The sequence below is a fragment of the Microcaecilia unicolor genome, chromosome 7 (assembly GCF_901765095.1).
Source record: "Microcaecilia unicolor chromosome 7, aMicUni1.1, whole genome shotgun sequence".
Lineage (NCBI taxonomy): Eukaryota > Metazoa > Chordata > Amphibia > Gymnophiona > Siphonopidae > Microcaecilia > Microcaecilia unicolor.
Genome location: NC_044037.1, coordinates 227,205,251 through 227,231,060, shown reverse-complemented (window position 1 = coordinate 227,231,060; position 25,810 = coordinate 227,205,251). Strand labels below are relative to the sequence as shown.

At 41.0% G+C, this 25,810-nt stretch overlaps 1 protein-coding gene across 5 annotated transcripts in view; it reads left to right on the top strand.

Moving 5' to 3' along the window:
- HAT1 (histone acetyltransferase 1) overlaps positions 1 to 25,810 on the top strand; it is a 115,275-nt gene that overhangs the window by 54,021 nt on the left and 35,444 nt on the right. For all 5 annotated transcript variants that reach the window (XM_030209528.1, XM_030209527.1, XM_030209529.1 and 2 more), the window contains 4 exons: positions 7,646 to 7,825; positions 8,241 to 8,362; positions 8,864 to 8,968; positions 9,648 to 9,754. In XM_030209528.1, the coding sequence (XP_030065388.1) occupies positions 7,646 to 7,825; positions 8,241 to 8,362; positions 8,864 to 8,968; positions 9,648 to 9,754 (514 nt within the window). The remainder of the gene's footprint in view (positions 1 to 7,645; positions 7,826 to 8,240; positions 8,363 to 8,863; positions 8,969 to 9,647; positions 9,755 to 25,810) is intronic.

Here is a 25,810-nt window from a genome sequence, read left to right as displayed (position 1 = left end):
GTAAACTGTTGGAGAAAACTGAACATTAGGAGAAAGTAAGACATTCAAAATACTTAAAGCCCTAAGTGCCCTTAGAGAAAAATTCCTGCGTACTTTTCCCAATATCTCCATCCACTGGTCGATGGGCACAACCCACAGGTTCTGAACTGATCTGGTGGGTCAAAAGGGAAGAAAATGAGCAGATAAGACATAATTTCTCTTTTTGCTGTGTGCAATATTTTGATAGACATTGATCACACTAAGTCTTCACTTTGTTTTTCCTTCTGATAGTGCAAAACCCGATTTGTAATTGTATCCTAATAGCATAAAATTTGTAATTGCATCCTAATAGCATAAAGAAGTGATTTATTATTACAGTCGTGCAGCTGTATTTAATACAGTTTTACCTGTAACAGGTTTTTATTTTCTTTTTCTTGTCTTCCTTTGGAAGACCTTTCTCTTCCCTTCCCTTCCCTTGCAGTTCTCATGTTTGGCTCCCAATTTTTGTACCAATATTTTCCCATATATTGATGAAATAATTTAACAAATTGCTCTGACTGAAAAGAATAATACAAGACACTTTACAGCTACTTCTTTTGCCACTATTGGATCAGTCACTAGGTATCACCTTAATTTTCTCATATTCCTCCTCCTAGGGTCTAAAAATGCTACAGCAGCACTCACAGGTGGGGCCCAGCATTGGAATCAGCTTTTATGTTTCTTTTTTTTATTTATTTTTTTATTTATAACCATTTAAATTTTTACAAGCGATAAAACAACTTGCTGGAAATACAGAGAAAATAATATGTAGGAATTATTTCAGTCAGGTAATTCCATTCTCTTCATTAGACCATCAAATAGGGAGAGTGAAACAAGATAAGGAGATCAATTAAACAGTAAACAGAAAAAAAAAAACCCCCGTGGCATTAACCTGATTATCCCCAGATACTACTCATCTAATTCATTATTCCACATTGATCATCTGGTTGGCTTCTTCAAGGCCAATAAGGTGTATAGTCAAATCATTTCATTGAAAAACATATTTATTGTCCAATATTAGTTAGAAATAATACATCTGATTACATTCTTTCTCTTAAAAACCAGAAGTTATTTAACAATACCTATACTTAAGTCTCTAATTCAAATCCCACTGATTAAAGTAATCCTAGTTTTCACAGGCTTCACTCCTTTTAAAGTAATAATTTGAGGAAATATTTCTGAGGAAAACTTTAGGAGTCATACCCGGAACTCTGGGAAAAACAATAATCTCGATATTAATCATCTATAACAATATTCATTTTATTATTCAAAATTTCTGGTCTATTATCATAACCACTTCTTGCTTATGTAGAATCAGTGGCGTAGCTAGGGTAGTTGACACCCGGGGCCGGTCATTTTTTAACCCCCCCCCCCCCCCCCCCCGAAATCCAGTACTAGGCATACCGAGAATACAAAACACTCAGGACCTATAGAGCAATTCTACCATACCATATAAGCAGTAATTTGTACGAGTCACACAAGGAAAAGGAAAGCATCTTAAACACTACAGTGAGCACTAGAACATCAATTCACCTATTGTAAAACGAAAACAGACAGATTAGTACAGATCATCGATCCTGCACAGTCAATGCCAACCAAAAGCCATGTCTTTTTCACAAATACAGATACACCCTAATCCACTATAGAATAAGTAATCATAAACTTTCTATTTAGACAAAAATTAAACTGAACCCCCGATGCCAGACTCTGCATACAGTGCAACACCACAGAAACAGAAAATGTCCTCTAGTACTGTGCAAAATATAAAGACAGCAGATGTAAATTTGAAAAACTAACAAATATCAATCACCACTTTACAAATTAACAAATAGAAATAACACAAATAATATCATTTTATTGGACCAATACATTTAGCTTTCAGAGGCCAAAACCTCCATCCTCAGGTCAATTCAGTATAGTACTGTTACAGTGTCCTATCCTGACCTGAGGAAGGGGGTTTTGTTCTCCGAAAGTAAAATGTATTAAAATTAGTCCAATAAAAAGATTACCTTATTTACATGTTCTATTATAAACATTTATTAACACAGCTACAATACTACTTTATCCTAAAGCAAAAAAATAAAAATATATATTTACAGTTCGTTGTCTCTGGTTTCTGCTTTCCTCATCTTTTCACTTGTCTTCCTTCTATCCAGCATCTGTCTTCGCTCTCTCTCTGCCATCCAGTGTCTGCCCTCTCTCTCTCTCTGCCCCTTCCATCCACTGTCTGCCCTCTCTCTCTGCCCCTTCCATCCACTGTCTGCTCTCTCTCTCTGCCCCTTCCATCCACTGTCTGCCCTCTCTCCCTTCCATCCACTTCTGCCTCTTCCATGCACCATGTGCCCCAGTCTGCCATCTCTCTCTCCCCCTTCCATCAACATCTACCCTCTATCTCTGCCCCTTCCATCCACCATTTGCCCCAGTCTGCCCTCTTTCTCTCTCCCCTTCCACCCACCATCTGCCCTTTCTCTCTGCCCCTTCAATCTGTCTGCCCTCCCTCTACCATCCATCCAGGGTCTGCCCTCCCTCACGCTCCCCCCTTCTATCCCCTCTCTCTCTGCCCCCTCTTTTCAGCCCCCAGTTCCAGCCCCCTTATTCCACCTGCCCCTAGTTCCAGCCCCAGCCCACATCTCCCACCTGCCCCCCTTTTCAGCCCCCAGCCACTTCTCCCTGTCCTCTTTTCAGCTCCTAGTTTCAACCCCAGCCCTTTTTTCTCACCAGTCCCGAGCTTCAGCCCCAGCCAGTTCTCCCTGTCCCCTTTAAAGCCCCTAGTCCCCACAGTTTCAGCCCCCTTCATCCACCACATGCCTTGCATCCCCCCTTTTCAGCCCCAGACCCATTCTCCCACCTGCCCCAGGCATGGACCCATTTTCCCTCCTGCCCCCTTGTCAGACCCCAGTTCCAGCTTCAGATCCCTTCTCCCATCTGAGAACTCCCCTCCCCCCCTTCTCCCCTCTCTGAGCATCCATCTGAGCTCCCCCACCCTCCCTAATCCCCTTTAAGCACCCCTCTGAGCTCCCCCACCCCTCCCCAATCCCCTTCTCCCCTCCTTGATGCTCTCCCACCCTCCCTAATCCCCTTTAAGCACCCCTCTGAGCTTCCCCACCCCTCCCCAATCCCCTTCTCCCCTCCTTGATGCTCTCCCACCCTCCCTAATCCCCTTCAAGCACCCCTCTGAGCTCCACCACCCCTCCCCAATCCCCTTCTCCCCTCTCTGAGCTCCCCCACCCCTCCCCAATCCCCTTCTCCCCTCTGAGTCCCCCCCCCCCCGACCCGACAGCTGAGATCCGTTCTCCTGCTGCTCCTACCCTGTCCTGCCTCAAAAAATTTTTTTTGAAGCGCCGGAGAGTGGCAGGCAGTGCGCCTCGCGTCCGCCCTGCTAGTAAAGAAGATCTCGTCGACGTCGTCGTTCTTCCCACACTGAGTCCCGCCCGCCCTCGTGGTAATAGGAAGTTGCCTCAGAGGGGGGCAGGACTCAATGTGGGAAGGGTGACGACGTCAGCGAGATCTTCTTTACTAGCAGGGCAGACGCGAGGTGCGCTGCCTGCCACTCTCCAGCACTTCGAAAAAAAAATTTTTTTAAGGCGGAGCGGCGGGAGCAGAGCACCCCCCCACCCGATGACACCCGGGGCGGACTGCCCCCACCGCCCCGCCCTTGCTACGCCACTGTGTAGAATCATTTGTTATATCAATTTTTTACTCTGAAAGGGTTCAGATGAATTGTCCATGTAACTCTCTAATAAAATTATATCTGAAACAAAATTATTCACTGCCACCGTTAGGTCCCGAAGCACCTTCCAGATGGTATTCAATGTAACCTCCACGGGAGCCAAAAACTCCAAGTTGATTTCTCATAGGTGTTTAGGAGTGGTTCCGCCGATTCGGGTTCTGCTGTAAATGTCCTCCGTTTAGCATATACCTCTAACTCACTCCTCCACTCCTTTGGACATGGTGGTTGAATAATTCGGGAGTGAAGGAGTTGTTTTTTCTAGGTCCAAGAGCGTTGACGCTCCTTCGCTGGCACTAATCAAAGGACTTGTCAACCCTTTCATCTGTGGGCAGTTTGTCACGCAGCGGTCCCGCACTTGCTGCTCGGGATAAAACGCTGGCCATCGGCGGCTGACCGCAGGTTGTCCCCTTCCTCTCAGTTAAGGTAACTGCAATTGCAGAGAGGAAATTTACATAAAGAAGATGAAACTTCAGAGGGCAGCTGGGCCGTTGTGCATACGAACTTCAGGTCACCATCTTACCAATCTCCCAGTTTGGGACACTCTTTGTCTGGTTTCTCCTCAGAGGCCTGTCTGATATGGGTAACCCTTCAGCATAGCCCTCTAAGTCATTGAAACACACAAGCCCCTCCACCTCTACAAGATGGTGTCCCTTTGGAGGGGAGTTTTTATGTTTCTTTCCATTGAATGATCAGTTACTTGCTTTCTGACCCATAACTTACAAAAAAATCTCTTTGACCATACAGTGAATTTTTGAGGTAGTGGGTTTGTTTTATGGCAAGTTACTGCTTATTTTGAAGATTCTGCTATGTTTCTATGATCATGGTAGTTGAAGGAAAAACATTTTTAGTCTCTGTTGTAGAAATGTGTTAAATAATTTGTTTTTCTTGCTAATCTGACACACTTCCTAATACTTGGGGGGGAGGGAATTTAACCCAGGGGACCATAAGAAACAAGGCTCTCTGTGTAACATGAAAGTTTTTTTAAAAAATTGAGCCAGTAGTAAAAGGGTTGTTAAGTATTGTTATTATAAAAAGTCTTTTCTGCAGTGTTGAGCCATTGAATTAATACTCCAATAAACAGATTTCAAATAAATGTGTTTTTAAAATAGTTTTCTTGAAATCTTTACAAGTGAACTCTTATGGGTTTGAATTTTTGTTTTTATTTTAAGTACCAGGAATCTATGATTTCAAGTTGACGATAAAGTTTAGCACATAGGCATGGTTTAATGTGAAGGCTCAACAACACTCTCTAGTTAAAGGGGGAAAGGGATCTCATCATACTGTGGCAAGAAAAACAAAGTTGTTGTTCTCTTGACTTTGAGGCACACAATGAAAAAGTAATCACAGATCCCCCCCAAAAAAACCTTCCTTTGGAAGACCTTTCTCTTCCCTTACCTTGCAGTTCTCATGTTTGGCTCCCAACATTTGTACCAATATTTTCCCATATATTGATGAAATATAATGAAATGGGAGTTTGGGGGGGGATCTGTAATTACTTTTTCACTGTGTGCCTCAAGCTTTGGTGCCATTGGGCTACCATTTGTAGCTCCTGGATTTTTTTTTGCCTTTTAATTTCTTCCATTCCCCCAACCTCCTGCTGCTTGGAAGTATGCCAGGCACGGTATGAACCTCTCATGGCTGAGAGCCCAGGCTGTAGTTCTCCTTTGGGTTTCTCCTTGCACCTGCTGTAGTTGATGGTTGAGTATAACGGGTGCTCCTCTTTTCCTTAGGCTGTGAACACTGTATCTACCCACAGAGCGTAAACTTGAGTCAGGAGCATATCCCAAATTATCTGCCTTTGTGCTTCTCGTGCTACACTGAGTCATCGGGATAGATAGTGATCCAATTTCTATTAAAATATTCCTAGAATGTTCATATTCCCAACAGCAATATAACTGATTTAATTACAGATGCAATAATAATTATTGGGTTTTAAAATGGGCTATATCTGTAGTAGTTATTTCTTTCTTTATGTGTTTCTATCATATCTGACAAATGCATTACCTGGTTTGTTTTTGTGTTGTTTTTTTTTTTTTGGGGGGGGGGGGGGGTTATTTGTTTTTTTACTGAGAGTGAGAATGAATAGCCCTGGACAAAGAGACTAGGTTGAAAAAAAGTAGTGAATGGTTTTGGTTAGTACATTTCTTGTTTAGTATGTAAACCACTGAGGAATCTAGATTATACTATACTTTCTAGAGAGAAAGAGGATGAATGTCTGTTTTCCTTTTTGTTTAGATGGTTCACAAGAAAAGTATTTATTTGCTTTGTAAAAAGCATGAAAGGAAACATGGTTCTGCATTTGTGTTTAATTAGATACCACAATTCTTTATTGCACGAAAGATGAAATAGATGCATAGCCTAATATAAGAACTGAAAATAGGAAGCACTCAAACAGGATGGTAGAACTATATTGTTTAATATTTTATTTTGCAGACATAGAGATGCTGAATATAAATGTTGGTGGTGCAACAGTACTAATCATTAAATGCTTTTGCTGCATGCCGTGCTTGGTTCTCTAAAATCAGAATGTAACTAAATGATAGTAAAGTGCTTTTCATCTGCAGGTGCATTGCTTCTACTTAGGGGATGATAGTTGAAAGGACAAGGAATTTGTAGCATGTTGTATTAGCCTTTTGTAGAGTATTTTGTCCTAAGCATCTTAATTTCCCTGTTTTGAATGCTAAGTAGCAAGATTCTTAGTTTAGAACTAATACCCATCATGCATGTACACGGTGTGAAAGAGCTGCTTAGTAAGTTAACACACAGTGTTCTTGTGTCAGTCCTTGTGGAAATAGATACAATACAAACATTACAGCTGAACTTGCAGCAAACTCCATTGAGTAAAAACCTGGGCTTATTGTCCCAATCTCTTCCCCTCCCAAAAGTCTGAATAGAATGCAAGCTCATTTTGTTGAATGTAATTCCAGGCTTTTAGGGGCTGTATTGAGGAGCATGGTTTTGTTAAGTTGAGACCAATTCATTAAGTTTTATTGCCTGGTGAGAAGCAGTAATACGTTATTGTGGGACTTCATCAAATATTCATGGTTAAAGATAAGTAGCAAATGTATTCACTCAAGTGGCCTTTCTAGGATCTGAAAGGGAATATGAAGTCTGCTCAGCTGACAGTCTGAACAGTGACTGTGCCTGTTTAACAAGCTTAATTCTGAGATCTGCTTATGATGCCTTAGATGGCCTTGTCTTTTTTTTTCCTCTTGCAAACTGATGTTGTTAAAAACTGTTCAAGAAAATTAGAATTGTGTAATATTTTGATGATAATTTTAAAATATGTATAGATAAAGGAGGGATCCTTTCTGCTATTTAGCTCTTGTTTCTAGGACTTCTGTTTGTTTCACTGTCATTGGTGCACCTGTTCCTTTGCCACGGAGGTGGGATGTACTAGATGGCATAAATGCTTTATGGATATACTTCAGCTTGGGGGTATGCAAGTGGCATGAACCAGCAGCCTCATTTGTAGAGCTATTGTGTCTCTTTCAGAAACATCCCTGATTTTCACTAGTGAGCAAAAAAGATGGAGTCTGAGATTGGCCTTTACTTGTTTCCTTTACTTAGCCTTGTCAGTGACCTGTACTTGCATGAAAAACACATTAGTGCATGTGTCAATTTGTGGATGTATTCCATTTGTAAAGATCACAGGTTGAACTTCTTTTTCTCACTAATCCACTTCCCTGTTCAATTTTAGTGAACAAGTCTCATAAGTAACCTATTTTTCTTCTTGTTTTTGGTTAATACAGTGAGGCTTGAAATTCATGCCTGGTTTATGTATTTTTGGTTGTAGAACTCTAAACTCTGCAGGTTGATCTGTGTATGACCATTCTTCATATAGAATTGCTTCTGTGATTCTTAATTTTGAATTATCTTCTTTTGTTTCTACTTCAGGCAGATGATGTTGAAAGCAAAATTCGAGAAATAATTCCTCCTGTATTTTGTACTAATATGGATGACTTTATCTCTTTGCTGGAAAAAGAGGTGAATTTCAGGCCCTTTGGGACAATACTTCACACATATTCTGTCCATAATGAGGAAGCTGGGGAAGATATTACCTATCAGATCTGCAAGGTAATAAGAATGTTAAAATTAAGGTTACAGCATGGCTACGGGTCACAAATGGATTTTTTTCCCAGATGCTTTGATATTGTTTTATTTTGTTTGGTGCTGTTTACTTTTGGCCCAGCTGCAGCATACAGATACATCTTTTAGGGGGCTGTGTTTACTAAAGCTTAGCACATGTTAAGTGCTGTGCAGCCCATTTTATTCATATAGGCTATACAGTGCTTAAGGCACACTAAGCTTTAGTAAACATGGCCCTTAGTGCTGTGTGTGAGAGGATGCCTGTGTCTTTAGCACTCCATGTGCGGTGTTGCACTGGTGAATTCTCCTGATACAAACTTTTTCCCACAGGAGAGTGCAAGTGTGTTTTTGGGGCGCTCTGGTGATGAGTTTCACCTGATTTTTTTTGTGGCTGTTTCCCTAGGCGGACATGACCTGTCCGGGCTTTCGAGAGTACCATGAAAGGCTTCAGACCTTCTTAATGTTGTTTATTGAAACGGCTAGCTTTATTGATGTGGACGATGAAAGATGGGACTACTTTCTAGTGTAAGTACAGTTCTAAAGCAACAGTAGACCTTATTACCTCCACAAAGCTTTCATTTTAATTGTAGCTTGCCAATTATTTGGGACAGTATAATGATATTTTTCCCAGGAAAGAAAAGCCATTGTTTCTGGAGCTCTGAGTTTTCCTTCATTATGCGTGGGGAGACCTTCAGAATAGAGCTGAATTAAATGCCGTTGTCTGTTGGAGCTCTGAATGTAGGCTTAAACAGTAAAATGAGCTTTGCCTGTGTTTTCTTTTACTTGCCACCTATTCATCTTTACAATAGGCAAGTGCACTGAAGTGATGTAAAGAGGTCTGATTTATCCAAGTTGCTGCACACCAATTAAGTGAATTGTTCATTCAGAGCATAGCAGGTGTAGCCGTTGGGCCTCGCAGAGTAGCTTGCTGACACTGAAAATCCAGCCGGAGAATGGAAAAGAAAATGGACACTGCATGGGAGCGCGACTGTAATTGACCTGCTTGGCTCTCTGTTTTATCTGCAGATTTGAGAAGTATAATAAGGACGGAGCTACGCTCTTTGCGACCGTAGGCTACATGACAGTCTATAATTACTATGTGTACCCAGACAAAACCCGGCCACGTGTAAGGTAATTGGCAGTGTAACACGTGCCTTGTCTTTTATTTCAGAGGAGAGCGCTGCTGAAGTTCCCAGTTCTGCTTATATAATGGTTGTGATTTAAAAAAAAAAAGGGAAAAAACCCTTCTTGATTTAATAAGTAAATGCACTGCTATTTATTTCATCAGCTCCCATTGAGCTTGTTGCAAATAAATCAAAATATATTTTTATTTTTTTAAGTTGAATTATATGTACTGACATAATAGAATTAAAAATTGACTTACATTACCTGTTATGACAAGAGATGGTTTGGATGTAGTTATTTTCTGGTTTGCTTGCAATAGTTATTTAGTGTGGCAGAACTATTTGATTAAATATGTTAATTTATACAGTGGAACTTAACAAAAGAAAGCTATCAATTGTATGAGTGTGTTCCTAAAATGGGACACCTTGCATCTATTTAATATATTCAGAGAGCACAGAAACCTCCAAATTTGTGTTGCATTAATTAAATGAAATACGTTTTGCTCTGTAATGTAATTTCATTACAGAATTAATATTTGGCTTTCATTGTCAGAATGTTTTTTAAATGAAATTCATCATACAGTACCATTTTGGGGGTGCGTCCATATTCTTCAAAAATATTTTGTTCTTGTTTAGTTTTACCAAAAAAAAAAAAAATAATAATAATTTTTTTCCCTGCTATATAGCCAGATGCTGGTTTTACCTCCGTTCCAAGGAGAAGGCCATGGAGCTCAGCTTTTGGAATCTGTTCATAGATACTACATTTCCTCTCCCAAGGTGATGGATATTACAGGTACAATGTGTGACAGTTGTAGAATTAGATACATACGCTAAATATGACTTTCCATATTGACTAGTTGCAAAGAGCAAATATATTGGAAACTCTGACCTGAACAAAAGAATAGCCATACTGGGTCAGACCAATGGTCATCTAGCCCAGTATCCTTCTTCCAACAGTGGCCAATTCAGGTCACAAGTACCTGACAGAATCCCAAATAGTAGCAAGATTCATGCTATTGATTCTAGGGAAAAGCAGTGGCTTTCCCACATCTATCTGATTGAGACTGAGTTAACATTGCTCAATTTCATCCAGATACTGTATGCAGTTGATTTCTCTCAGGGGCAATTTCTCCAAATGGGTTAGTTTTGTGTATACTATAAGAGGAATGAATCTCACTCCTAAGCCAGGGTATGAGGGGCGTGATCTCAGTCTCTCAAATTTGCTGCCAACACTTGCTGTAAAAACTTGCATTGTGTCAAAGAAAACATCCCTCTGGAGTTGATCTGTGTAATATAAATTAGGGTCAGTAAATGAGCTCTGAAACTCTTACCTGAGGGACTTCATAACATACTGCTTTCTATACCTTTAAAAAGTGAGTGTGAGAATGAATATGTATCTCAAACTACTGGCACTGCTTGCAACCTTTAGAAAGCTGTTGGCAGGAAAAGAGTAACTTCATAAAAATAGTCCTTTGTTAATGAGAATTTAAAATGGCGCTGGAAGGAATAAATCCAGGATTTGTTACATGTTCTTGTTTTAAGTCTTTTTGTAAAAAGCAGATAAGGCCACTTGGCTTGAGCCATCTGATTCCAGATAATTGTTTTATAAAAAAAAAAAAAAAAAGCAAAAATGCCAGAGCAACATCCTGCTTCTATATTTTATGATCATATAACTAAGCATTTTTATATGAAATTAAACAATGTAATGTTGAGAGACTTAATCATGAACATAATATCCATACTGAGTCATCTAGCCCAGTATCCTGTTTCCAACAGTAGCCAAAGAAACCCAAATAGTAGCAACATTTCATGCTACCAATCCCAGGGCAAGCAGTGGCTTCCCCATGTCTATCTCAATAGCAGACTATGGACTTTTCCTCCAGGAACTTGTCTAAACTTTTTTTTTTTTAAACCCAGATATGCCAACTGCTGTTACTGCATCCTCTGGCAACGAGTTCCAGAGCTTAACTATTCACTGAGTGAAAAATTTGCTCCTATTTGTTTTAAAAGTATTTTTATGTAACTCTGAGTGTCCCCTAGTTTTTGTACTTCTTAAAAGAGTAAAAAATCGATTCATTTTTACCCATTCTACGTGACTCAGGATTTTGTAGACCTCAATCATATCTCCCCTCAGCCATCTCTTTTTAGGCTGAAGAGTCCTAACCTCTTTAGTCTTTCCTCTTAGGAGAGGAGCTCCATCCCCTTTATCATTTCGTTTGCTCTTTTGAACCTTTTCTAATTCCGCTATATCTTTTCTTGAGATACAGCAACCAGAATTGCAAGCAGTACTCAAGGTGAGGTTGCACTATGCAGCGATACAGAGGCATTATAATATTCTTGGTCTTATATACTGACCCTTTCCTAATAATTCCTAACATCCTGTTTGCTTTTTTGGCTGCTGCCGCCGCACACTAAACAGAAAATTTCTATGTATTATCTATAATGACACATAGATGTTTTTCTTGGGTGCTAACTCCCAAGGTGGACCCTAGCATCGGGTAACTCTGATTTGGATTATTCTTCCCAATGTGCGTCACTTTGTATTTGTCCACATTATATTTCATCTGCTATTTGGATGCCCAATCTTCCAATTTCCTAAGGTCTTCCTGCAATTTTTCACAGTCCACATGTGTTTTAACAACTTTGAATAGTTTGGTGTCATCTGCAAATTTAATCACCTCACTTGTAGTTGTTGATTTCCAGATCATTTATAAATATGTTAAATAGCATCTGTGCCAGTACAGATCCCTGCAGGCTCCACTATTCAGTCTCCTCCGTTGAGAAAAATGGCCATTTAACCCTACCCTCTGTTTTCTGTCAAATAACCAATTCCTAATCCACAACAGACTGTTGCCTTCTATCCCATGGATCTTTAAATTCCTTATGAGAGACTCCTGAGAAAATTAGTTAAAAGCTTTCTGAAAATCTAGATACACTATGTCAACTGGCTCACCTTTATCGACATGTTTATTCACGCCGTCAAAGAAATGAAGCAAATTGGTGAGGCAAGACTTCCCTTGGCTGAATCTATACTGACTCTGTCCCATTAAACCATGTTTGTCTATGTGGTACATAATTTTATTCTTTGTTTCCACTATTTTGCCAGGCACTGAAGTCAGGCTTACCGGTCTGTAATTTTCCGGATCACTCCAGAACCTTTTTTTTAAAAATCAGCTTTACATTGGCCACCCTCCAATTTTCAGGTACTATGGACGATTTTAACGCAGGTTGCAGATCATCAAACCGATCAGCAATTTCATGCTTGAGTTCTTTCAGTATCGTTGGGTGCATGCCATCTGGTCCAGGTGATTTACTACTCTTTAATTTGTCGATTTTGATTCAGTGCATCTTCCAGGTTCACCGAGATTTTTCAGTTCTTCCGCATCATCACCCTTGAAAACCTTTTCTAGTACAGGTAGATCTCTTACATCGTCTTCCTTTTTTTTTTTTAAAGTATTTTTATTAAGTTTTCAACAAATAAAGTACAAATGCTCATAACAACATCTAGTTCACCTTCTTACATGTTCCAACCTCCCTCCCTTCCCTCCCCCCCTGCATATGTTATCGATAATGACCATAATGTCCACATATTGTTGTTTGGGCCCAGTTCGATATCAAGGAGTTACTATTATTTTTGGCGTGTCTAAATCCACACCCGCTGTCCGTCTCCATGTCGAATATTTGTCCCATTGTTTATAAAATTGCGTGATCCGTCCTGACTTTATCGCTGTCATTTTAGACATTTGATAAAGATAGTCCATCTTGTGTGTCACCTTTATCACTGGTGGCATCGTGGGCTGCTTCCATGCCGATGCCATTGTAATTTTTCCTGCGACTAGCCACATCGATGCCAGCCGGTATGTTTCCATGGGGATGTTTGCTGGTTGAAAATGTAGTAGACATGTCTCTGCCTTAAAATCATATGGTTTCCCTATGATTTTTTCTAGCGTTTGGATTAGTTCACGCCAGTAGTTCTGTGCCTTAGGGCATGTCCACCATATGTGAGTCATATCACCCTTCTCCTCGCACCCCCTCCAACACCATCCATTACCTTTCTTATACATTTTTGCTATTTTGTGAGGAGTCATGTACCATTGGTAGAGCATTTTATATCCATTTTCTATCAGTGAGCTAGAGATAGAAACTCTTAGCATATTCCTCAGTGCCTTATCCCACTTGTTGGTATCATAGCTTATCTTTAAATCTTTCTCCCACCTTTGGGTGTAATATGTTAATGGATTATTATATGATCCCAATGCTTTGTATAGCCGAGATATGCATCCTCTTTGATAACTTCCTCCCATAGCTATCTCTAAGGCAGTATCTTCCATATTCAATTCCTTTTTTGCCCTCCTATTTATATAATCGTGGATTCTAGTGTAATGATAGTGGTGTGACCCTGGAAGCTCATATTCTTCTTGTATTTCTGCAAATGGAATCATAGTCCCTTCTTCCCATATCTGGTTCAAAGCCTCTAATCCCTTATGTTTCCAAATCCTAAACACATTATCAGCTGTCCCTATAGGACTTCCCATTGCTGTCTGTATCTTCATACGCCTAAAGTGTTTCCTTCCTGGGAAAAATTTTTGCCTTAGGGTATTCCAAGTTTGTAAGGGGAACCGTATTGCCAGTGGCGCCCCTCCTATATATGTTAGTAATTGCCTCTGTGTGACCCATAGTATTGTATCTAAGTTCTTCATACCCATCCAATATTGCTCTATTTGTATCCAGGGCTTTAAAGCTTTGGAACCCCATGCCACCAGCACGCGTAATTGGGCAGCTTGATAGTATTGGAGGAAATTGGGTACTCCCATGCCCCCCCTGTCTTTATGTTGAAACATAATAGCTGCCCTTACTCTAGGTGGTTTATGTTGCCATATGTAAGCGAATACTTTGCAATGTAAGCGACGTTACATCGTCTTCCTTAAAGACTGAAGCAAAGAATTTGTTCAGTTTCTCCACTATGACCTTGTCTTTCCTGAGTGCCTCTTTTGCTCCTTCATGATCTAATGGTCCCACAGATTCCCGCACAGCCTTTCTGCTTCTGATGTACCTGAAAATGTTGTTACTGTGAGTTTTTGACTCCGTAGCAAGTTTCTCTTTATATTCTCTTTTACCCTTCTTTATCAATGCTTTGCATCTGACTTGCCAGTGCTTATATTGCTTCTTATTTTTTTTCATTCGGGTCCTTTTTGCATTCTTTGAGCCTCCTTCACGTCACCTTTTAACCATACTGGCTGTTGTTTGCTCTTCTTTCCACCTTTGTAAATACATGAAATACATCTGGTCTGGGCTTCCAAGATAGTATTTTTAAACAGTGTCCATGCCTGATTTAAAGTCTTAAACTTTGCAGCTGATCCTTTTAGCTTCTTTCTAACCATTTTCCTCATTTTATCATGTTGCCCTTTTGAAAATTAAATTCTGCTACAGTAGATTTCCTTTGTGACTTCACTCCAGATATTCACTCAGATTTGATTGTTATGATCAGTGTTTCCCAGCAGATCCAACTACTACTACTTATCATTTCTATAGTGCTACTAGATGTATGCAGCACTATACACTTGAACATAAAGAGACAGTCCCTGCTCGACAGAGCTTACAATCTAACCAGGACAGACAAACAGGACAAATAAGGAATAAGGGAATTACTTAAGGTGGGAATGATAAAATGGATATGGGTACTGAACAAGTGAATAGGGGTTAGGAGTTAAATGCAGTCTCAAAAAGATGGGCTTTTAGCCTAGATTTGAAGCTGGCCAGAGATGGAGCTTGACGTACTGACTCAGGAAGTCTATTCCAGGCATATGGTGCAGCAAGATTAAAAGAACGGAGTCTGTAGTTGGCAGTGGAGGAGAAGCTACAGATAAGTGAGATTTACCCAACTTGGTTATATTTGATTTAAGGGAGGGGCCCAGTGACTTGGGCAAGCCACAGAAGACACTAATTTTAAAGTTTGTCATAGGGAAAAAATGCATCCTAGGTTCCTGGGTATCCCTGGAGCCTCCATCTATTTAGACCTGGCAGTTCAGGGTTCATCTCCTGGCATTGTGGGAGGCGAGGGATGCAGCACTTTCCACTAACAGAGAGCACACTTGTCTGTATGGGATCCATATGTACAATCTCTCACACAGATGGCAAGGAGTATGATTCTGAATAATATGTATACACCTGGCAGAAGATAGTAGAGTGTACTGAAGCTTTCTTGGTTCCACTTAATCAGTATTTCTTTGGGGGGGGGGGGGGGGATAGGATTAAGGGGGTGGGGAATAGAAGGTCTGATGGGTGGACTGACTGTGTTTGGTTTTATCATGAAAGGGGGCTATAAGAAACTAATCTCCCTATACAGTTTGTGTTATTTCTTTTGTTTGGATATGCCTCGTTATTCTTTCAATAAACAGATTTGAACTAAGAGAGATTTACCCAATGAATGGAGTTCCCATGGAGGAATGTAGGGAGAGATAAGAGTGGAGAGGTACTGAGGCACTGCGGAGTGAATGCAGTTGAAAGTCAATAAGAGGAGTTTGAACTGTATGTGGAAACATAAGGAGACAATGAAGTGAGTTGAGGAGAGGGGTAATATGAGCATAGCGACACCATTACCTCTTGTACTATACCCTGCATTTTACTAAGGACTAAATCTAAAATAGCTCCTCCTCTTGTCGGTTCCTGGACCAATTGCTTCAAGAAGCAATCATTTATTACATCTAGGAATTTTACCTCCCTAGCACTCCCTGATATTTAGCCAGTCAATACTGGGATAATTGAAATCACCCATTATTATACTGTTGCCCAGTTTGCCAGCTTTCCTAATTTCTGTAAACACTTATTCACCTGTCTGGTCGTTCTATCCTAGCGGACAGTAGTACAGCTCTACCAGTATACTCCTTCTCTTCACAAATGAATGTCTATCCATTAGGGCTACTATCTGTTTAATGTTGAATATTTATTTTGCCTGACTCAATTCCCTGTTTAACATATAGTGCAATCCCCCCCCCCCCCAAATCATTGCGATATAATTTGTACCCAGTTAACACAGTGTCCTCCTTCGACCAGGTTTCTGAGATGCCTATCATATCTTCCTCTTCATTTAGTGCTTTGTACTCTAAATCTCTCATAGGCTTCTATAATTTGTATACAGCAATTCAAATTTTGTGTGTGTGTGTGTGTGGGGGGGGGGGGGGGGTTCTTGCATTTATAAGGTGCTTAAGAAGTTGATGGGAATAATTTGCATTTTTTACTCTACTCTCCCCTTAAACACTCCTGGGTTTCTTTCACCATTGTTGAAACCTCTCTTGGGATTCCCTAAATGTTCTGTTTCAATAGTATCCTTCAAAGATACTCCACACCAGCCCATGCGTTCCTGGGCGACTGTCAGCTTCTCCCCATTTCAGTTTAAAAGCTGCTTTATCTTCTTTTTTAAATGTTAGTGGCAGCAGCCTGGTTCCATCTCGGTTAAGGTGGAGTCCATCCTTTCAGAATAGGCTCCCCCTTTCCCAGAATGTTGCCCAGTTCTAACAAATCTAAATCCCTGCAACATTGTTTCAACCACATATTGAGACTTCAGAGCTCTGCCTGCCTCTAGGATCCTGTTCATGGAACGGGGAGCATTCTGAAAATGCTACCTTGGAGGATCTGGATTTCAGCTTTCTACCTAAGAGCCTAAATTTGGCTTCCAGAACCTCCCTCCGACATGTTCCTATGTGATTGGTACCCACATGTACCAAGACAACTGGCTTCTCCCCAGCACTATCTTAAATCCTTTGCACCAGACAGGCAAGTGACCAGGTGATCTTCACGTCCACCAGCCACCCAGCTATCTACATGTCTGATGATCGAATCACCAACTTCAGTGGCTGTCCTAAATATTCTGTCCTAGGCAGAAGCTCCTGGAGACACATCCTTGGTGCAAGAGGGTATTGCATCCCCTGGTGGGCAGGTCCTGGTTACAGGGTTGCCTCCCATATCCCCAAGGGTGATGCTCTCCTTTTAGGCGATTCCCTCCTCCCTGCCAGACTGGAGGTGGAACTTCTCTACAACGTCCCTGAAGAAAAATGGATCTGGGGTAATATGGGAGACTCATGTTTGGCTCGAATGGTGAAACCTATGGGACACACTGATTGGACTTTTAAGAATACTATGTACTGTATTCTCTATAGAAGGTGGAGAGAGAAAGAAAGAATAAAGGTTGAAGGGGTATGTAAACACTAGTGAAGGCAGTAGGGGGCCCTGCTGTTTGATGGATATATGGAGAACTGTGAAGAAGTAGTTTCTGGTGTTAATTTGGATAGTAAGGAGAGGCTTCTTGGGATGCAATCTATGATAGATTATTAGTGTAATGCTACTCTCTGAAGGGTAACATATAAGATCTGCAACTTCTCTGTTTTCTGTACAGTGCAGCAAAGGTTTTGTAGCAAAAGAACCAGGCTTAAATACCCTTTTTAACTCTGTAATTGCTTCTGCAGAGCAAAGCTTCCTCTGCTGACCTAAGCATTATCTCGGTGGTGGAGTAGCCTAGTGGTTAGTGCAGTGGACTTTGATCCTGGGGAACTGAGTTCAGTTCCCACTGCAGCTCCTTGTGACTATGGGCAAGTCACTTAACCCTCCATTGCCCCTGGTAGAAAAAATAAGTACCTGAATATATGTAAACCGCTTTGAATGTAGTTGCAAAAAACCTCAGAAAGGCGTTATATCATATCCCATTTCCCTTTCCCAAACCTGGCAGTTCTGGTGGATAAGAGTTCATCTATTGGGTTTAGTATTAATATTCTGTGCAGGTAACAATGAAGTGGTCAACCATATTCTGTATTTTACAGATTATTCAGGCAGACATATCTGAAATGGTAGATCCCTCCCCCCAAACTAAGAGTACACGTATCTTTCTAATGTTGGGAGGTTCCTGCTGGACCTCAGTGGTAGGGACATATACAACTGCCTCCTGCCTTCTCATCTTGCTTGCACCATTGAATAAGAAAATAAATTAATAAAAGTAGCTTTTTCAGCATAACAGTGCAAGCACTGTAGTATATTAAACATGTGGGGAAACTTTTTATTAATGGTTAGTATATAACAGTTATCTGCTAATGGGTCCTGTGACCGATAACACAAGGTATCGGCGTTATCACGTGTTGTTAGTAAATGATTCTGTAGTACTTTTTCAAATGACATTTCAGTTATTGATCATACTAGACACTGCATTTTGTTAACTCAATGGGAGCAGTAAACCTCAGCTGAATTGTGCTGAATATATACTGCCACTGGTTAAATCAATACCTTTTGAAGAGGCTTCCTGCAGAGAATGTGGCTAATTACACTGTATACTATTATGTTTGTTTTATATTCTGTTCCATCCCAGTGAGACCAGAGAGAATGTTTGTTCTGATCAGCCCAGTAGTGTGGATTGCCAAGAAGTGGCTGTTCTATCTACTTTAGAGATAAAAATTATGTTCTTTCTGCAGATTTTGTACCATTCAGACTTCTACTTTAATGTGCATATGGCGACCTTTTACCATTGATTTATAGCTTCTTACTTCTTCATCTTTCTCTTGTAATGCTGAAAGAACTTGTTCTCTTAGGCTTCCGCAGCTGGCATCATGATTGTTGCAGTTGTGGGGTTCTTGCTGTGTCTGAGTAAATAGAACTGATGTTTCAGCCATTGTGCTGTAGCTTTCTGCAGGGTGCCCTGAAGGAAAGCCACAGCACGATGGCTGAAACATCGGTTCCAGTTACTCAGATGCAGCAAGACCCAGACAACTGCAACAATCCTGAAGGAATATCTTTGACACGAGTGGATTTTGTTTCAGCTCATGGTGCCCTCACATTTTGTTAAAAAAAAAAATCAACAACCCCCCCCCCCTCTGCTAGTATGCGTATTAAAGTGCAAATGTATAAGCCACATTTTGAATGATGTGATAGCATTTGTTGTCAAAAGTCTGTCTGTATGCACACACATTACACATGTGCAAACATGCATAGGGACTCAGAAGAGGAGAGAAGGAGCTATGGAATGATGGGAAGACCAGGCTTTGCTACCCAAAAAATAGAGGAGATGTGGCAGCAGGAGGACCTCTTTCTTCCTCAGTTGGCAGGGACTATTAGGGGATGAATGGTTGCTGCAGGGAGAAAGTGCAATCTGAGGCTGTCTGTCAAGGCCAGTATTGCTGGGCTCAGTGCATTTGAGCTAGTGAAAAGGGAAGGTGGGAGGAGTACCCATGGCTAGAGAATAAAAGGGGAGAGAGAAGGGGAAGGTAGCAATGTGGAAGTTGTACAGCTCCCTCCCATACATACAAAATCAGTCCCTCGTTCCCCCTGCACAGAAACATACACATATACAGACCACCCTCCCCCTATACAGATACACACTTAGGTCTGTCCCTCCACCCCTTATAAACATGCCAGTCCTTACCTCTTTCCAACATATACAGTACAACCCCCACACATATACCTCTCCAACACACACACACACCCTTAAAATCCTTCATCACATACCGCTTCCCCCCTTAAACTCCATCACACACACCCTTCCCCTCCTTAAACTCCTTCATCACACACACCCCTCCCCTCCTTAAACTCCTTCATCACACACACCCCTCCCCTCCTTAAACTCCTTCATCACACACACCCCTCCCCTCCTTAAACTCCTTCATCACACACAGACACACACTTTCTTCTTCACTTGTCCCACACACAAATGAGTCCATCTGATAACAGTGGAAGGAAAATTGCATCGTTTGTGGTTCTCAATTGTCTTCTGGAGACACACCTAGTTAGTTAGGTGTTTAGGCATACCACAATAAATATATGTATGAAATAAATCTATTGAAGAACCACTGTGCGCAAATCTAGCTCGCGCATATTCACTTTCATAATTCCCAGCTGGCAAGGTGCACCATCAGGAAAGGGTTGAGATGCACTTCTGTGAATATACACTTTTCAATTTGTTAAGATATTGTAGGGCAGTGTTTGTTTAGCCAGTCCTGGAGTACCTCCTAGCCAATCTGGTTTTCAAGATATCCACAAAATATGCTCATGCAATCTGTCTCATGCATATGTTTTGTATATGTCCTGAAAACTAGACAGGTTAGGGGGTTCTCCAGGGCTGGCTTGAGACACACTGTTATGAGACTTTGTATGAAGGAGAAAAGCACCATTTGTGAGCGAAGGAAGCTGCACGCAGGAAGGTATTGTTTATTCTAGCCATGCAATTGTTTTCATCTCTGTTGTTCATGTTGAGTTCAAATTGTTATTCCTACAAAAGGCTGGACATGATAATCAGACTTCTTTCGTTCATGTATTTATTTCCACTTTATTTGCCTGCCTCACCATTTAAAAGCTCAAAATTTATACTAATAAAAACACTTAATTAAAATCCTAAATAAAAACTGGTGCATCATTGTCTTCCATGTCACATGAGTTGCACATGAGGTCAGAGAAATGGTTAAATGTTATCTCAGCTAGAGTAAGAGTGGATAAACTTGTCGTGCTGCAGTATATGCAGCCCGAGTCACTCCTTGTGTGTGTGAGTGAGACTAATGAGTTAGTTACTTCTTCCAGTAAAGGCCTGGTTGAAGAGCCAAGCTTTCACCTGCTTCCTGAAGTAGAGATAGTCTTGTGTTAAGCGCAGCGTTTCAGGCAGTGCATTCCAGAGTGTGGGGGCTACTCCAGAGAAGGCTCACTTGCGGGTATCTTATCGTGTAATGTCTTTTGGAGAGGGTGTGGTTAGTGAAAGTCCTTGGGAGGACCTTAGTGTCCTGGGCAGTGTGTGGAGGATCATCCTATTTTTCAGGTACTCAGGTTCATTTCCTTTCATGGCCTAGAAGATCAGACAAAGAGTTTTAAATTTAGCCCTGTATTGTACTGGTAGCCAATGAAGTTTTTGCAAAAATGGTGTGGTATGGTCACGTCGCTTGCAACCTTCTATGAGTCTTGCTGCTGCATTCTGAATCAACTGGAGCTGGTGCAGGCCCTTTGTAGTCAGACCATTGTATAGTGCATTGCAGTAATCCAGTTTTGATGTTTTTTTTGATCTTCTAAAACTTCAGAATAATCCCCAAGTATTCTGTTGAAGAGTTTTCTGAATTCAGGTAAAAGCCATCCCCCAATGATGAGGTTTTAGCCTTTTTTTTTTTTTTTTTTTTTTTTTAATAGTCAAATCTATACCTTTTAGATACAAGGCAAGAACTATCCAAGCATATGGTGCAAAGTAGGCAAAAGCTTGTTTAGTACAGGTATCTTAATCTGACTAGACATATTTAGCAACAGCTGTGAGGACCTAACAGTTCTCATCAGAGAATAAAATGTGAATAAACATTAAGGATGGGCAAGAATGGTAATCTTTTTTCCAAGTTTATTTATATTGTGCAACAACTTACAAAAACTAACATCATAATACATAGAAAATAAAAGAACACAGCTTCTTACATGCTGCAACTCTTCAGCATGTGACCTTGAAATACGCTTGTTATGTTTCATGGTAGTGAGCCCTTGGTTCATAGTGGGAATCTACGATAGACTGAACCCTATTAAGGAGAAAAAGTGACTGGCCCAAACAGGCCTATGTCCAGAACAGGGCAGGAGCTAGCGTAGGCCGGCACAAGTAAGCCACAGAGGCTCAGGAACCCACTCCCGTATAGAAGCTGGCGGCTTCTCTGGAAGCCACTCCTGCACAGAAGCTGGTCCTATCAGACCAGTCCAGACACCCGCCCAATTCTTCCACTGGATTCCTTCCTCTCTTGCTCTTGTTAGGTTTTATGCATTCAGTTTTCAGATGTTATCTAAGTGCTCTGTCTCGCATGTCTCCTACATCAGTGAAATGCCTGTATACTAGTTGCATATATGCTTCCTCCTTTCTTGGATTTGGTGGATGGTTAGGACAAATGGTCAAATTTCATCACTGTTCATCACCATGGTCAGGTGCACCACTGCTTGCCTATTCAAAATACTGAACATTCATGGCTGCTCGATACCCTTAAGGGGCAAATCACGAGAACTATTTTTTCTGTCTCCATCTGCTAGCTGATGGACATAACCTATAACTGATCTGATAGGACTGAAAGAAAATTATCAGGGAAGATATAATTTCACACACATACACACACAATATAAATATATATAATATGCTTTTAATACAAATTTCATGATCTGTTTTTCATAATTGCAAAGCAGCAATATTGGTATGTATACACTATGTTCCTGTTCATATATAATTTTTTGAATTTCCCAATTCTTTCTATTTATTTACTTATTTATTTAAGACATTTATACCCCACGTTATCCCAAGTTATACTTGAGTTCAACATGGCTAACAATTGAGATAAAGTAGGTAATAATAAGTGTACAATGATCATCTTACAATACAGTCGATATTTGAAGTATAGACAAATAAGAGAAGATACAGCATGCACCATTCAGATAAGTAAGGACATAGTTCATAAGTGATATGCAAGATAACATGCAAGTTAATTAATCCTGGAATTCATAAATCATTGATGATAAACTGTGAAAAGAAATGTTTCTTAACATTTTACAAAACTGCATGTAATTATGTAGATTTTGGGCGAGATTTCCAACATTTAGTGCCCTGATAAGTGTTGAAAGAACTGATTTGTAGACAACACTTTTTCAATTTGGAAAGTGGAGTCTTAGGTAATCCCTGGCTCCGAAGAAAGCATTATGCAGGGGAAGTTCAACAAGATGGTGTGTTTATTTTCATCTAATGCACACTTACAAGGTGCAAAAATTGTCAAGGCACACCATCAGTTTTTTTCGGCTATATATTTTTTTATCATTTAACAAATGAATATTAAGATTTTGTTTAAAGTTCAATAATTAAAGTTTTAAACATTTAGCCACAAATAACATGCATTCAAAAGTCTACTAGCAAAAATCTTGAAAACCAGAAGGAAGCAGTACAAAACCAACAGTAGGGTTCTGGGGATATCCTCTGACAAGCTGTAAAAGGAGAAGAATTTGTAGAAGCAGTGGAAGCCTATACTCCAGGGGGAATTCTGTGCAAAGAAAAATTTAAAATGCTGCAACATACTGCACACCTTATTTGTAACTTTTTGCACAGAATTCCCTTATTATAAGGGCTGGCATCTCCCCCAGGCATGAAATTACCTCGCCACCCCCCCCCCCCCCCCCATTACAGTTCCCTGTGCACTTTCATACAGACCTCTACTCCATTCCCATGGTACACACACACATGCACACACTTCATCCACCTTTTTCCAGCCCCCCCACTCTGTCCACCTTTTTTCCAGTTCCCCCTATACACACACACACCATCCACCTTTTTTTCTAGCCCCACCCCAGCACACACACACCATCCATATTTTTTCCAGACCCCCTCTCTGTACCCATACACCATTCACCATTTTCCCCTACACACACATACACACACCATTTTTCTAGCCCCCACCTGCATGCACACACTCCATCCACCTTTTTTCCAGGCCCCCCCTGCACACACAAACACACAACATTCACCTTTTTTCAAGGCCCCCACACCATTCACCTTTCCAGTCCCCCTCTCTGCAGCCATATACCAGCCATATTTTTTCCAGCCTCCCTCCCTGCACCCACATTCCACACTTCTTTCATTCTTCATCTGAGACTCAGAACATCACTTATTAGTGGCAAACCACAGTTAACTGGCACTGCACAAGTCCTCCTCCTCCCTTCAGTAATTCAGCACCACACGTGTTCTCTGCCCAAGCTAATGCAGCAGGGATCACACTGACACATGCACGGGCCAGCTGCACGTGGAAGTCACAACATTCATGCACCAGTAGATCAGGTGATCTGATGCTGCTGGCCTGTGCATGTGTTAGTGTGAGCCTTGTTGCATCAGCCCATGCAGAAAGCAAGTGTAGCTGTTGAATTATTGAAGGGAGGAGGCGGTACTTGGACGTCTTGGAGGACCTTGGTAGGTAGGAAGTCACCGAGAGGCTCGTACACTCCCTTAGGAGGTGGAGCAGGAAGCATTGCTGAACCCAGGCCATCGCTCAGGCATCCTTTCCATGCCAGCTTGTCACTGACAACCAGCTGCAGCTTCCTCCCTGCCTCAGGGCTGCAGTGCTACCTCCTGCATGGGCCTCGGCGCCCGTCCACACCTCTGGCATCATCAGCCGGGCAGCTGCACCCCCAGCCTCTACTGCACACTGAGAGTAGTACCAGTCGCTTGGAGCTGCAAAGAGAGGAAGAAAGCAGGGAGCTCCTACAGCTGCAGAGCCAGGGAAGGATATGCCAGAGGAGATCCCTGTGGCACATGTGGGGATCTACTGTGGCACAATGGTTGAAAAATGCTGCTATAGACAATTAACAGCAGTAAACATATTCAAATAATAATACATATTGAGGGTAATTCTATAACACCCCAGTCTAGGTGCCCCAATGCTGTATGCGTGGCGTCAGGTCGATAATGGCATCTTGGGCACCAAGATTCCACTATAGAATACTAGCATAAGGTCAGCATTGGCATGCCTATGTTTAGGTATGCCCTTTTATGCCATGTCAATTGCAAGAGTAAGATGGCGTGCCTAGATGTCCCAAGTGACATGTAATTTATAGTATTTTATAAACGACACGCCCATGGCTGCCCATTCTCTGCCCACATGTATACCCCCTCCCCCCCACTTGCAGTTGGATGCTATGGCGCTTAGGTGCTACCTTATACAATAGTACCTAGTGCCTATCTCTAGATGCCATACAGAATTGCCCCAATTAATGGCATAGTATGCTACTTATAATGTCAACATAATACACATTAAAACACCTTAATAGCATAGGATTTAAGTGAAGGTAGAATGTATAGACAGATAAGATAGAGCAGTAACAGCAGTTAATAGAAATAAAGATGAAGGGCTTAAGGAAAAATTGCATATGAAGTCAGAAGAAGTGTAAGAAAATGATTTCAACTAGAGTAGGAATGGATAATTTTAAAATTTATGGGGAATTTACATCTTCAGTTGCACAACTGCCTTCTGAAAACAAATGATTTTTTTTATAGCTTATACTGGTAGACGTTTTAATTACATATTCTGTGTGGAAAAAGAATTCTGTGCTCAAACACTCATAAAAATTCTAAATTGGAAAGTGTGTGCAAAGATGTTACTTAAGTACAAAATACTACAACTTGTGAAGCTTCATTTTGCATAGGACATCTAGTTAGGAATTTGGATGTCAGAATGTTCCCAATTCCCAGAATATTTTACAGAGGGCTGTACTGATCCTTTGAAGAGTTCTAGGCTTCAAGGAGGTACTAGTTGTAGATTTTAACTTGACAACAAACCCTTCTCTAGATAACTAGATAAAATGGTTGTTGCCGCTGGATGTACTGGCAAATATGGGCTTTTATTTAAAGAGCTGAAATGATAACAGGTAGATATTTGTCTGATTCAAGAGACCTACCCTTGAGGAGACGTGAGCAATATTTAGCTAGCCAGGAATTTACCATTATACTACTAGCTTCAAATGGAGTACACACAAAAAAGGGAGGGTTAGGGATTCTAGAGGGCAAATTATTGAAGACTAAAATTCACAATGTTTGCAAAGATTGGGAAGGGTGAGGCACACACTTTCCCTTTTTAAAAGAGCAGTAACCTCTTTAAATTTTCTTCTGAAGCATTCTTGGTATTGTGATTATTCTAGTGAAAAGTTCCTGTTGCTCTGGCTTTACTAAGCAGTGTCCCTTTCTCCTGAAAGTTGTTTAGACAGGCCATGTTGTCCCTGAGAAGTGTATGTTTCCTGGATCCTAGAACCCTGTGGGCCGTGTCCATTTTCACTCTTATACTCTTGCTCGATTCATCACTGTCCGCACTCCCTACCACACTGTAATATCTTTTGGACTATT